This window comes from Heterocephalus glaber, unplaced genomic scaffold (genome assembly GCF_053883595.1).
Source record: "Heterocephalus glaber isolate CG9 unplaced genomic scaffold, H.glaber_assembly_v1.0 deba00001737, whole genome shotgun sequence".
In the NCBI taxonomy this organism is placed as follows: domain Eukaryota; kingdom Metazoa; phylum Chordata; class Mammalia; order Rodentia; family Bathyergidae; genus Heterocephalus; species Heterocephalus glaber.
This window is the reverse complement of record NW_028258445.1, coordinates 6,706,563-6,718,660: the sequence shown is the minus strand read 5'-3', so window position 1 is coordinate 6,718,660 and position 12,098 is coordinate 6,706,563. Positions and strand designations below refer to the sequence as shown.

Here is a 12,098-nt window from a genome sequence, read left to right as displayed (position 1 = left end):
CCAACTGGAGACCAATGTAATAGTTTATGCCTCACTTTATTACTGGCTGGGACCCAAGCCAAGTAGCAGACTCGAGCCCTGACTGGGGGGAGGCAAACAGGTTTTATACACTTTTGAGGCCAGTAGTTTCCAGGCCTCCCATTTGAGAAAACTGGCAAAACAAGCAAAATGTACAAAAGCAGAATGTCCTGTGGTTAGAACACTTTAAAGCCACAACTCAGTATAGTTTATTTTTTTAAGGGGAGGAGATTTTTAAACTTTATTGGGAGGGTTTACCTAAAGGACAGGCATACGGGTCAAGCAACAATATGGAGTCTGTCATGTTAACTAAGGTCCTTTATTTTCCACTGATTTTTGTAACCAAATCAAATCTTTGTTTTTTTTTGTTTTAGAACCTTTTAGATATTTTTAAAGCTTTATAATGTTGTGTCAACACCATTAGTTTAACCATATCGACCCTCGGTCTGACATATTTAGTTAGAGGATTTTATTGCAAGGTCCTTGGAGGAAAAGCAGAAGTAAGATAGCTAGGGGACCTGTTAAAGCAGAAATTGGGGTAGATAACCACGGGGACCAATCAAACACATGTTGAAACCAATTTTGATCTTTTTGTTGAGTATATTTAGTCTTTAAGATTTTTTAGTTTTTTTGTTTGTTTGTTTTTTTCCATAGCTAGGGTATCTCTAATAACACCACACTGGTTAGCATAGAAGCAATAGGTTTTTTTCAGGGTTATACATAATCATCCTTGTTTTATAAACAGAAGGTCAAGTCCCCTTTGATTTTGTAAAACCATTTTAGCTAGGGAATCAACCTGTTTTTTTAACCTAGAGATCGAGTCCTCCAGGTGGCCCAAATCTCTAGTTACTTGGTGGCTTAGGGCTTTAAAATTTGCATCCTGAAGGATCAGGGAGGAGGTTCCCATAGCCGCTGACCCAGCTATTTTTAATCCCACCAGAATGGGCATTAAAATGAGGCCAGCTCATTTATTTTCATAGTGTTTAGTGGTTAATCTCAGATGTTTGTGGCCCCCTTTCCCATTATAATATAAGACTTGTGGAGCAGCATATACAGTAACACAAAACAAAGTGGCAGATTGAGCTAAGACCAATTTGGGAATGTACCTAGTTAAGGCCTTGGTGTAAGCAAACCAAGCATTTTTTGGAGCCTTGTAATAAATTTGGGAGTGTGAAGTGGGGTGACTATGATACCTATGATTACATAGATCTCTGTAAGGTGATGTGGCTAACCTGTAACCCGGTCCCATCAGGCACATTGTTTTGTTTTGTTTTGCTTTTTGATATCTTCCAGCATAAGCCGAGGGTGATTTTAGTCACAGTCTGTTGAGGAAGTCAAATTTGGATCAGCCACAAGTCCCAAGCCCAGATAATATGGGGGCTTGGGGTTGAAGCACAGCCAACAATATTTAGCCTTTTGGGGCCTGGATTTGTTGAGGATTGAATGGACATTTGCCAACATTTTTACTGTAGGGGTAGGGTTTTTGTGTGTGTGGTTTTACAGTAGTTGATAACACAGCCGGGGAAGTGGTGGGTTGTGGTCTTTGAGTGGGCTTGGGTATGGGCTTTGGCTTTGTTACGGGGATAGGTAGGGCAAAGTCCTTGTTGGGTCCCATAGGTGACACCTTGTGGGGACAACTTGGCTAGGGTGCCTGGGTTTCTGACCCACAGGCACTGAGAGTAAAAAATGTCACTTGGCTCATTTGTTACACAGCCAGCAATACCTAACACATTGGTAACTGTGCTTTTGCTTTTTAGATAACACCAAAATCACTTGAGCTGGGATTCCAAAGCATATACTTTTTTCCACAATTTCTTTTGATAGCAATTAGATTAGGAAAGTAAGACACTGAAAAATAAAATGATTTTCTTCCAAAGTTGGCAGTCTAAAACAGCATCCTTGTTCACCCCTAATCCCATGAATGCACCAACCATCTTGTCCATGATGTGACCACTTTTCTGGCTTATCCACTTGAGCTACTCTACTGTTTGCTTAGAGGTCAAAGGTCGGTCATGTTTCCATGGTTAGGATTAAAGCCTTACAGATCTAGACCCTGTTGGCTCACAAATTATTCTGCCTCCATTTAGCAGCTAATCTTTAATAGGTTGATCCGTGCAACATCATCCATATTCAATAGTTCATGACCTTCACAAATGGCATCCTTGTGTGGCTCACCTTCACACATCTCAGAAGCTGCTGGCTGCTCTGTGTTGTCCTTTCTCATAGACCACCTCCCTTCTAGGCTCTGGCAACTTTAGGCAGAGAAACCATGATTCATTTGTATCTGAATCCCTGGCATCTGACCCAGTGTTTGCCACCTTGCTGACATCAATAAATACCTTTGGAACCAAATTGTTGATTTGTTTACACTGTCTTGAGAATCAATTAATTAATTAACTCAAAAAACATCTCCAAAGAACCTGAGCGACTGCTCTGGGCCAGGTTCCAGGGTTACAGAGATGAATCAGTCCCTGTCCCTGCAGCGTTCACTGTCCAATAGGAGAGAGGCAGATAGCTAAACACAAAGTCACAATTCAATATGGAAAGTGCTTAAGTAAAGGTATCACCAGAGACATGGGTCACAGATAGTTATTACATTTGTGCACCACCGAAAAACATCTCAGCCAACCCCAAAGATTATGATAGAACTGGAACAGGAATGCTTAGCTGAAGAAGAGGCAAAAGAAATGGAAACTGCTGGGGATAAGAAAGAAGCCCGCCCCCCATGAAATTCACAGGAAGTGTTCAGCAGAGGCTCTTGAAAACTCCAACAAGCTCCTTAAAGTGTGTGGAAACATGGTCCCCATCCCTGAAAGTTTCATTAACAGAGAGAAAAGTCCAAGGTACACTCTCTGCTTCCAAGTAAGTCTGTGCCTCAAGAAAGAAACAAACCTGGCAAACCCAAGGACACTAGGGTGGTTAAGCTCAGCTGTGTCCTTGTGCTTGGTTTGGGAGTCACCTGGAAGATTAGCAAAGCCACTTCTGGGTGTGTCTGGGTGGGTTATGAAGGCATGGCCTCTGTCTCTGTCTCCTTCCTCCCTGGCACTGCTCCTTTGCTCTGCTTCCCATGAACTAAGCATCTTTGCTGCACCATACCCTCCACCATGAGGTTTCTGCCTTGGAGCCAGCTAACCAGGGGCTGACCTCTCCTGAAACCATGAGGCAAATGTAAGCTCTCCCGTTTTAAGTTGTGGGCATCAGGTATTGTGTCCCAGCAACAGGAAAGTGACAATGGCACCTGTGCAGGAGCCTCAGGCAGCCCCTGCAGGAGGATTCCAGAAGAGACACCACCATCATAGGAAGTGACAGATCTATATCTGTCATTGCCCTGAGGCTTTCCAGTGGACAAGATGTGGAAGCGGCAGACAGAGCTATTGATAATCTTGACCCTGGGTAGGACCAAGTTAGTGTTTGTATTTCTGTTATGAGTTTTGAATAAAAAATATTTTAAGTAAAAAACGATTCTTAAATTTAAAAAGCTCCCAGAATAGATATTTTTAAAGTGGGTTGGAAGTGTAGCCCTGTAGTACTGTGCATGCCTAGCATGTGCAAGGCCCTGGGTTCGATCCCCAGCACCCCAAAAATAAATGAAAAGAAAGGAAATAGTTTTATACAGCTGTACAATGTATATGTGCTGTAAGCTAAGTGTTATTATAATAGACTCAAGTGTTTAAATAATTAAGTTTATAAAATAAAATTAAGTTGCTACAGAGTAGGCTAAGTTTAATTCATTGCTGAAAAAGCACAGTGCTTTGTGTATAGAATGAGCATCCTATGAGTGGACAGCGTTTATAAAGCCAGAGTGGCGAGCAGTAATGTCCTTGGACCTCACATTCACTCCCTGACTCACTCAGAGAGACTCCGTCCTGGTGAGTGACTGTGCACTTGTACCTTTTGTCTTTTTTTATGTTATGGGTTTGCAGTGCATTCTCTACATTCAGATGTGTTCAGAGTTATGCTTACTGTGGTGTTAGACTTGCCGATATCACCAGGAACAGCAAGATGCAGTACAGGTTTGTAGGTGTGCAGGTAGCCTGGCTGCACAGTTGGCTGTACTGTGTATGACCCGAAGCTATATTCTGTGGCATTCACACAGTAAAGCCACCTGGACCACATTTCTCTAATGTTTTCCTGTCATTTAAACAATATGATCATGTATCTAAGATAGTTAAGGTAAATTTGCTCAAGGAGATAAAGTCAAAGCTAGCAGAGAAGTGGCTGATGATGTGGGTCCTGGGTACAGTCAGATCCAGTCTGAAGTCCCAAGCCCCTAAGAACATGATTGCACTTACTTATCTATTGCTGTGTCAAAAGTCACCAAAAATGTGGTGCCTTAAAACAATGCCTGTTCATTATCTCACAGTGCCTGTGGCCCAGGAATCTGGACCTGGTGTCTGTCCCAGGCCTCTGGTGCCCACTGGGGCTGGGGCTCCTTGAAAGGCTCCCCAAGAAGGAGCCACTTGCAAGCTCTGTTTGTGGCTGTTGGCAAGACTTGGTTCTTTGGAGCTACTCACTGTGGTTCTGTTTCCAGCTGGTGTGTGATTGATGTCTGTCTTCAGTTGTTTGCCACATGGTCACCCAAACATGGCCACTTACCCCATCAAAACCAGCAAAGGAGAAAGTCTCCAATAAGATGGACATGAACAGTTTCCTGGGATATAACCATGGAACTGATACTCTGTCATGTGTATCAAATTCTACAGGTTCAAAGCAAGTCACCAAACAGGCCCACCACACTCAAGGCCATGAGCCTCCACAAACCCTCATCATGGGCTCTGTTGTAGGGAGAACCAGTGAGTACATGCTGTGGACAGCTGCTCTCAGAGTTGTGTGTTATAGCTCCACCTGCAACCTTCCCAGAGGGATGGATGCTGCAATGCAGTGTCCAGAAGCTTCTGCTTCAGGGATGACCTCACAGGGCCATTCATCTCATCCCTCTGGACCTGCCAGCTCAGTCCCACATTCGTATCTAGAGTTCAGGGCTGAAAACCTTTGCTTCCCTGAGGCAGTGAAGTCCAGCCCCTGCTTATGCTGTGTCCTTCAGGTGCGACATCTAGAAGCCGTCATCCAACTTAGGGTGCAACCCACTCAATGAAGCCATTGTTAGGGCTGGCAGATCCGGGTTCTGCTTTTACTTGTCAGACTCAGCACTTCATTCAAATTTGTTTTTTCTTTACTCTTGTTTTTAAAATTATTTCTAAATTATCATAGATATTTTTATAAGGAACCTCAGCTTTTATTGATAAAATAGGCACTGGTTAATGAGATAATGTTACTTTTGTTTATACCTTTAATGAACTGCTCAGTTCTTCAGGAAAACATTGTACATATTTACCAACTTTTAAAATTATAATGGTTCATGTTTATTTTTGGAAATATGGTAAACAGAGAAAATAAAGGAAAATTTTCAAAATCTTACTAGGCAGAAATAAACCAAAATGAATGTTCTTCTAATCCTTTACCCATACATATATTGAAATTCACCAAAGTTATTTACTTAATTCTCATTTTATTCCCTGTTCATTTCCCCACTGAACATTATGTTGGGAAGCCATTCCTTTCTGTATCACTGAGCATTTTTTCAAAATGATGTATCCGCAGATTATTTATGCCATAATCTATTTACTACTCACTTCTGTTGGACATTTTATTTTAGTTTTTCACATTTAGAATAATGTAATGAAAATATTTTATAATATATCATCTGTATCACTGATTACATTCTTAGGATAAAGTGTTAAAAGAAGCATTATTTTGTTTATAGTTCATAAGAACTTTTGTTCAGAAGCCCATAAAAATTTGAACTCACACTGGTGATGGAGGAACACACCCATTTCCCAGCCCTGTGCCAGTATTGGGTTTACCATGTTTTTAAAAAGTGTTCTCACAGGCTCACAAAGCTAATTAGAGGAGGTGAACTTGTCTTACTTTGCTTCTCTTAAAATATCTCTCAAAAACTCTTCAGCTTCTAATTAAAAGCAAAAATGCCTGATTGAGTCAATATGTATGGACTTCCTACTTGTGTGAACAAGGACCTTGATTTTCAGTTTCTTCAAGCAGTGCCAGCTGGATCACTTTCTGTCTCAGGTAGGGAGTAAGACTTCCATGTGCCAGGAGGCTCAGAATTGCAAATGTAGCCAACAAGAAGAAAATTCACAGCTACACACCTTGGTGCAATGCCACCATCTGTCAGATACTATTATAAATAATGTCTTTGAGGGTTTTGAAGATATGCCTGGGAAATGAGGATATGGAAAGTTCCCCTGGAGTGTCAGTTCTGAAATGATTTCCAATGCAAGGTCACCACTGAAGCTAGTCTTCTCCCAGAATAGTGACTCATGGAAATTCCCATATTCCATAGACAGCTACTACTCATGGAGGGTGAGATGGTGAGATGAACATAAACCACCTCTTTGAGGTCTATGTCACTTGTAAGGTAATTAATTTAGTGGCTGGTTTGATGTCTTTGAGTTCCTTGCTTGAAGATGAGCTATAAAGGGGGAAATTTTAGTTGAATTAAGTTACCTAAGGAATAAGACATTTCCCCCCAGACTGTAGAGATGTCAAGGAACCCAGTGGGTAGGCATTCCTATGGGAAACTAGGGGCATTCCAGTGCCAAGTATTCTTGGCCAAGAGAGATGAGAGGATGTCTGGGCTTCAGGCTGGAATATCATGCAAGACCATTTTTCTCCACTTATATGCTCAAAATTTTGGTCTCTCTGACAGCTCTCATGAGAACAAAGAGCAACCAGGTCACTTTTCCTGCCTAAAATATCAGAAGTAACAGTGATTGCTTTTCCTTAGGCCATCCAAAAGAGTTCTGCAAGACAAGGAACCCACTCCCACTCCAACATCCATGAACCCAGAAGCCTCTGGCACCCACACTCCAGGCTGGCTCCCAGGCTAACTCCTCTACCCCTCACTCTACTGCATGTATGAATGGGGATATAGGCACACATGTGCAAAAGCACACATGCAAACACATGTGATGTGCCTGACACTTCCTTCATGCATGCCCTTAGCCTAGTAGGAATTTATTATTTTGTTGACACGAAATTCAGTTTATTTTTCACTCCTATTTCCTCTGTTTTTAGCATTATTGCACCAGCATAGAGGATGAAGGAAATCTGACAAAGATTAAGTCATTCTTTGGGTTTGGGTATTATATACTCTTCAAAAATGGACAAAATCTATAATATTCAATATCCACTGCTGTATATATAGCACAGTGTAGTTGTCATGGCCTAAGTTCACTAACACATTTCAAAATTTTACAGGAAATATTTTTATTTTCTCTAGATTTTGAAGAGAGTTTAGGGAAATAAATATCTCTTCCCTCCTACCAAGGAGAATAAAACAGTGCATTTTGGCATAATAAGGGTTCAGAGAAAGGGAAAATAAACTAGCTGCTATGGCTTTTATCTAGATGTCCTCCAAAAGCCTCATTCAGTCTTAGGTGGAGAGTTTCAAAGATGGCTAGATTAGGGGCTGGGGATTTAGCTCAGTGATTCTGCCACTTGCTTTGCAAGTGCAAGGTCCCAAATTTGATCTCTGGTACAAAAAAAAAAGATAGCTAGATTAGGGTGTGAATGTGGATTAAGGGTGTGATAGTGGGATTAAAGGTGTAGATAGTGAAAGCCTCATCCTGAGTGTGAGTGGCACCAATCAATAGGCTTACAGCCTGGATGGAATATAAAGGGAGAGAAAGAAGGCAGACTTGCTGCTGCTTGCTGCTTGCTGCCTTCTGCCTGCCCTGCCATGGACTGCTTCTCCTCTGTGATGCCCCTCCGCCATGCCACCCTGCATTGCAACCACCTGATTATGGATTGAATCCTCTACCATCCGTGAGCTGAAATAAATCTTTCTTCCTTTAAATTTGGGTGTTGAGAATTCTGTCTCAGCAATGAGAAAAATAACTAAGACAGCAGGTAAACACATGTCCCACTTTATTCCCAACAGAATCCATCATGGAGGAGAAGCCAACATACCAAGGCTGTGACCACATCACCTCACTTCATTAGTGCCAGAAAGGAAATTCAAGGCTCCTTTTTGGTTTGGGTCCTGGAGACTTCATCTCAACTTTTCTGCAGAATTTGGGGCAAAATGCAGAGAAACTTGGGAAGCAAACAACTAAGTTGAGACTGTGGCTCAAAGCTGATTTTGACATTTGCCCTGGGATTCACTACAGCACAAAACAACTTTCATCCCATCCTCCCAGATTTCCCTCTACAGAGCACATGCTCCATGATGGGGAAAAATATGCACACACTTTTTTTCTTTACATCATGACATAGGCGGTTGGGGCCTTAGGGGATGAGCCTCCAACAGCCAACAAAATGGGTCAAGGCTGTGGGACAGAAAGAATTGTGTGTCAATAGTAGTAGAGCTTCCCCAAGCTGGTTGGTCCCAGATATTACTTGAACCATTAATCCAGGATGCTCATTGCTGCAGGATGGGCTCCTCCTGCCAAGAAACACACAGCAAACTCCAAGCCAAAATGAATCTGCCAGCTCAGCAGGTCTCTTCTGTGGGTCCAGACAGGATCCAAGTCAGGATCCAGAGCTTGGCTGAGGGCCCTGAGCAGCCCTTGCTGGGGCAGTGACAATACCTCGTGGTCACCACTGTGGGTTGCCTCACTTCATCATTTAGAGTGGGTTTTGGCATTTGCATTATCATGATTTAATGCAAGCACAGCAATAACTATCCTCAGCCACTGTCTAAAGCCTTGAGGGCCCATCCAGTGCTGTTTATGAACTTTGGGTTCCATCACAGGATGGAACTTCACAGAGTGCTTGTGAACACATGGATCAGCTGGTTTGCTTGTTCATTTCTGATACCTGACTTCAGGAAAGATTTTTAAAACTTCCAGAATTCATCACTTTGTTCTCCTTCCTCAGACCTGGCTCCACTTCTGGGTTCTTAGGCATACCTTCTCTTAGCTATTCTGGGATCCCCTTTGGCTGTAGCAGTTCTAAGATGCTTTTCCCAAGATAAGAAGAATCTCATTTCTATCATTTCAACTAAAATTATTCATACTTGTTCCAATTGGACTTTTAAAAATGGTTTATTCATAACCAATCTGTGTGACCATGGATATGACTGCCCTTATGTGGTTTAAACCAAACAAAATCCATTCCTTAAAGTACAAATTTGAGTTCTTGGGTTAAAGGTGGAGGTGATTTCCCAAAATCACCTGGGATGTTACTACAAATACATAAGAGAAAAAAAAAAGTAGCAGACAATAAAGTGTCAGTTCCATCCATAAGCATAAATGTACACATCCAGTCCTATTCCTAAGATGATATGTTGCCTAAATCCTCACCTAATTCAGTCCCAGCTTCCATTATTTGTTATGATTCTAATTCACAAACTTAGGTGTGAAACACATCTCACTTATAGACATCCTCGACATCCACACCCAACTGATTCAGTCTGAGATCACCTAAGCTCTAATAGCCCTGATATCAACACTATTCTTGATTATCACTATTAAATGCTTATGTGAATTTCATATCTACTGCTGATATCTTAAATGCAGGTACAACTGACCAAAAAAGAAATGAGAAAAAAACAAAGTTCAGAAACTCAACTGTGCATTCATTCTGTGGTTATCAATGCTTCAAAGACCAAACTAATAGTGCCAGCAAAACAGGGTATTGGAGCAGAACATTAAAATAAAGACTCATAATCAGTCCTCACACTCTCATTCTGTGCATTATAGTGTACATTACTGAAGAGAAAAATGTCCTAAGTAAATTATAAGGTTTTATCCTCTAAATAGCTCATCAGTTTCTTATAAAAATTCTAGATAGTTATCAGGAATGGCATCCTTTTATGGTAACTACAGATTACAGATTCTATCTGAATGTCCCCACAAAGCCTCTTGCACCCAGAGGTGAGGGCTTGAAGAAGGTGATTGGTTTATGGGGGTGCTACACCAGGCTTGGTGTCAGGATGTGGGCCTGGTTGGAAGAGGTGGGTCAGGGCGAGTGTGATCTGGGAGGGTATATCTTGCTCCCTGGCTCACTCTTCACCATCTGCTCTCTCGCCACCATGAGGCAAGCAGCATTTCTATCAGTATGCCCCTCTGACATGCCATCCTGCCCTCCTGGAACTAGCTAACTATGAACTGAAATGTGAGCCAAAACAAACCCCTATTCCCTTAATTTGTAGTGTTGAGTATTGTGTCTCAGGGATAAGAAAGTGAGTGATACAGATTTTGGTACCATTGCTGTGACTGTAACTCACCAGGTGATTCAGAAGCCTTTGGAAGAAGTTCACAGCAGTTTGGAAAGGTTTGGAGATGCCAGCTGGAGAAGGACCCCTAGAATGCTATAATCAGGGCTTGATGAAAGATTCTGGTCAGAGATCAGATGGATTGTTGAAGATAAAGACCAGACTTAGGAGATTTCAGTTGAGAAGGAGGATACCACTGGCAGTTGCATCCAGGCCATGTATGTTACCCTGTGGCAGAAAATTTGTCTACATTTTGTTCATATCCCAAGATTTGTAGGAACCTTATACTAAGGGTGGAAGAATGATTAATCTGATGGAGAAAATTTCAAGGCAGCCTAAAGTTCAGGTTTATGGATGCTGTTTGCTACTTTTAGCCAGGTTGATGCTGAAAATAAGGAGCAACAGGCCATTTGAAAAGTTTTCAATTTCCCCCAAAAATAAAGTCCTGTAAAGATGGAGCAAAAGAGAGCTTGGTTGATCAATGATTACCATTAAAAACAATCCAAGTACTTTACAATAAGACAATAGAAAAGATACCTTGAAGACATATAAGGAACCAGCAAGGCCCAACCTTTCCAAGGCTGAGAATTGCAAAAGTGACTTTGTTTTGAGAGGAGAGCCCCAGGGCATCCTGCTTGAGAAGGGCCTCCTCAATTGGTTCCCTGGGATTCAGTTCACAGTGCTCAGCCATCCAGGCACATGGAAGCTTCTGTAGCCATGATGTAAAAAGGCCTAACTACTGCTTGGAGCAGGTGGCAGAAATTGGTATCATTCACATGGTGCTATTTTCACAGGTATGCAGAATGCAAGAGTTAGTTCAGGAAGGCATCCACCCAGATTTCACCAGAAGGCCTGGGAGGCCAGGCTGGGTGTTCCTGAGAGGGCAGTGCATGAAGGTGTGAGAGTTAAACCAGAGGTACAGTGGAGAACCCAGGGTGTTGGTGAAGTCAGGGACATGGAACACCTGAGTAAAGCCATGCACCCAAACATCTAACCCTAGTCTAATCATGAAGAAAACATCAGAAAAACTTAAATTTAGGGACATTCTATAAAATATCTGATCAGTCATCCTGAAAAGTGTCAGCTCATAAAAAACAAAAAAGGAAAAATTGTGAAACTATCAGTCAAGCAGAGTCTAAGGGACACAACATGAAATGCAATGTGGCAGCCTGGATGGGACTGCAGATGGTTTTCAAAAACAAGGAGGAAATATGGATTTTAGTAATTTACATCAATATTTGTTCAATACTTGTAAAAGTACCAAGCTAATGTAAGGTACTAATAACAGGAAATAGGAGAACTCTTGTCACCTTAATTTTATAAGAATCTAAAACTCTTATACTATACAACTGTTATTTAAAATATATTTGAATAAGACATTTGCAGTTTTGAAACAAGATGTGAAACAATTTATTTGGAATCACCTTTCTTCTCTACTAACCTGTTTCTCTCTCTCTCTCTCTCTCTCTCTCTCTCTCTCTCATTAAATTGTTGAATTGCTTGGAATTTTGCACATTATGAGTCATAGGATCAGAATATGGTTTTCCTGAGGCCCATGAGAAAAATCCATAAAAGAAGACTGTGCTAATCTCACAGGTAAGAAGAGGCAGGGTGGGGCTGGAGATTTAGCTCAGTGGTTCTGCCACCTGCCTCACAAGTACAAGGTCCCAAGTTTGATCCCTGGTACAAAAAAAAAAAAAAAGAAAAGCCAGGGTATCCATGAGAGAGGATCAATTTCCCACAAAGCTACAAATAGCTGCCTTGTGCTAGATACCATGATATTCTGAAGCAGGATGTTAAGCAAGTTCAATACATGTGATGTTTACATATCTGTTAAATATGT

General features: G+C 41.6%; 2 protein-coding genes across 5 annotated transcripts in view; both read left to right on the top strand.

Annotated features, from left to right (window-relative positions):
• Positions 1–7,972, top strand: part of LOC101696781 (zinc finger protein 878-like) — a 70,581-nt gene extending 62,609 nt beyond the window's left edge. Inside the window, exon 4 of the mRNA XM_087200296.1 lies at positions 6,824–7,972. Within this exon, the coding sequence (XP_087056422.1) occupies positions 6,824–6,926 (103 nt within the window). The 3' untranslated portion in view covers positions 6,927–7,972. The remainder of the gene's footprint in view (positions 1–6,823) is intronic.
• Positions 7,973–8,018: 46 nt separating this feature from the next.
• The window catches only part of LOC101707039 (ral guanine nucleotide dissociation stimulator-like), a 30,800-nt gene continuing 26,720 nt past the window's right edge, over positions 8,019–12,098 (top strand). For all 4 annotated transcript variants that reach the window (XR_015447012.1, XR_015447011.1, XM_087200293.1 and 1 more), the window contains exon 1: positions 8,019–11,851. The gene's annotated coding sequence lies outside the window, so the exon portion shown is untranslated. The remainder of the gene's footprint in view (positions 11,852–12,098) is intronic.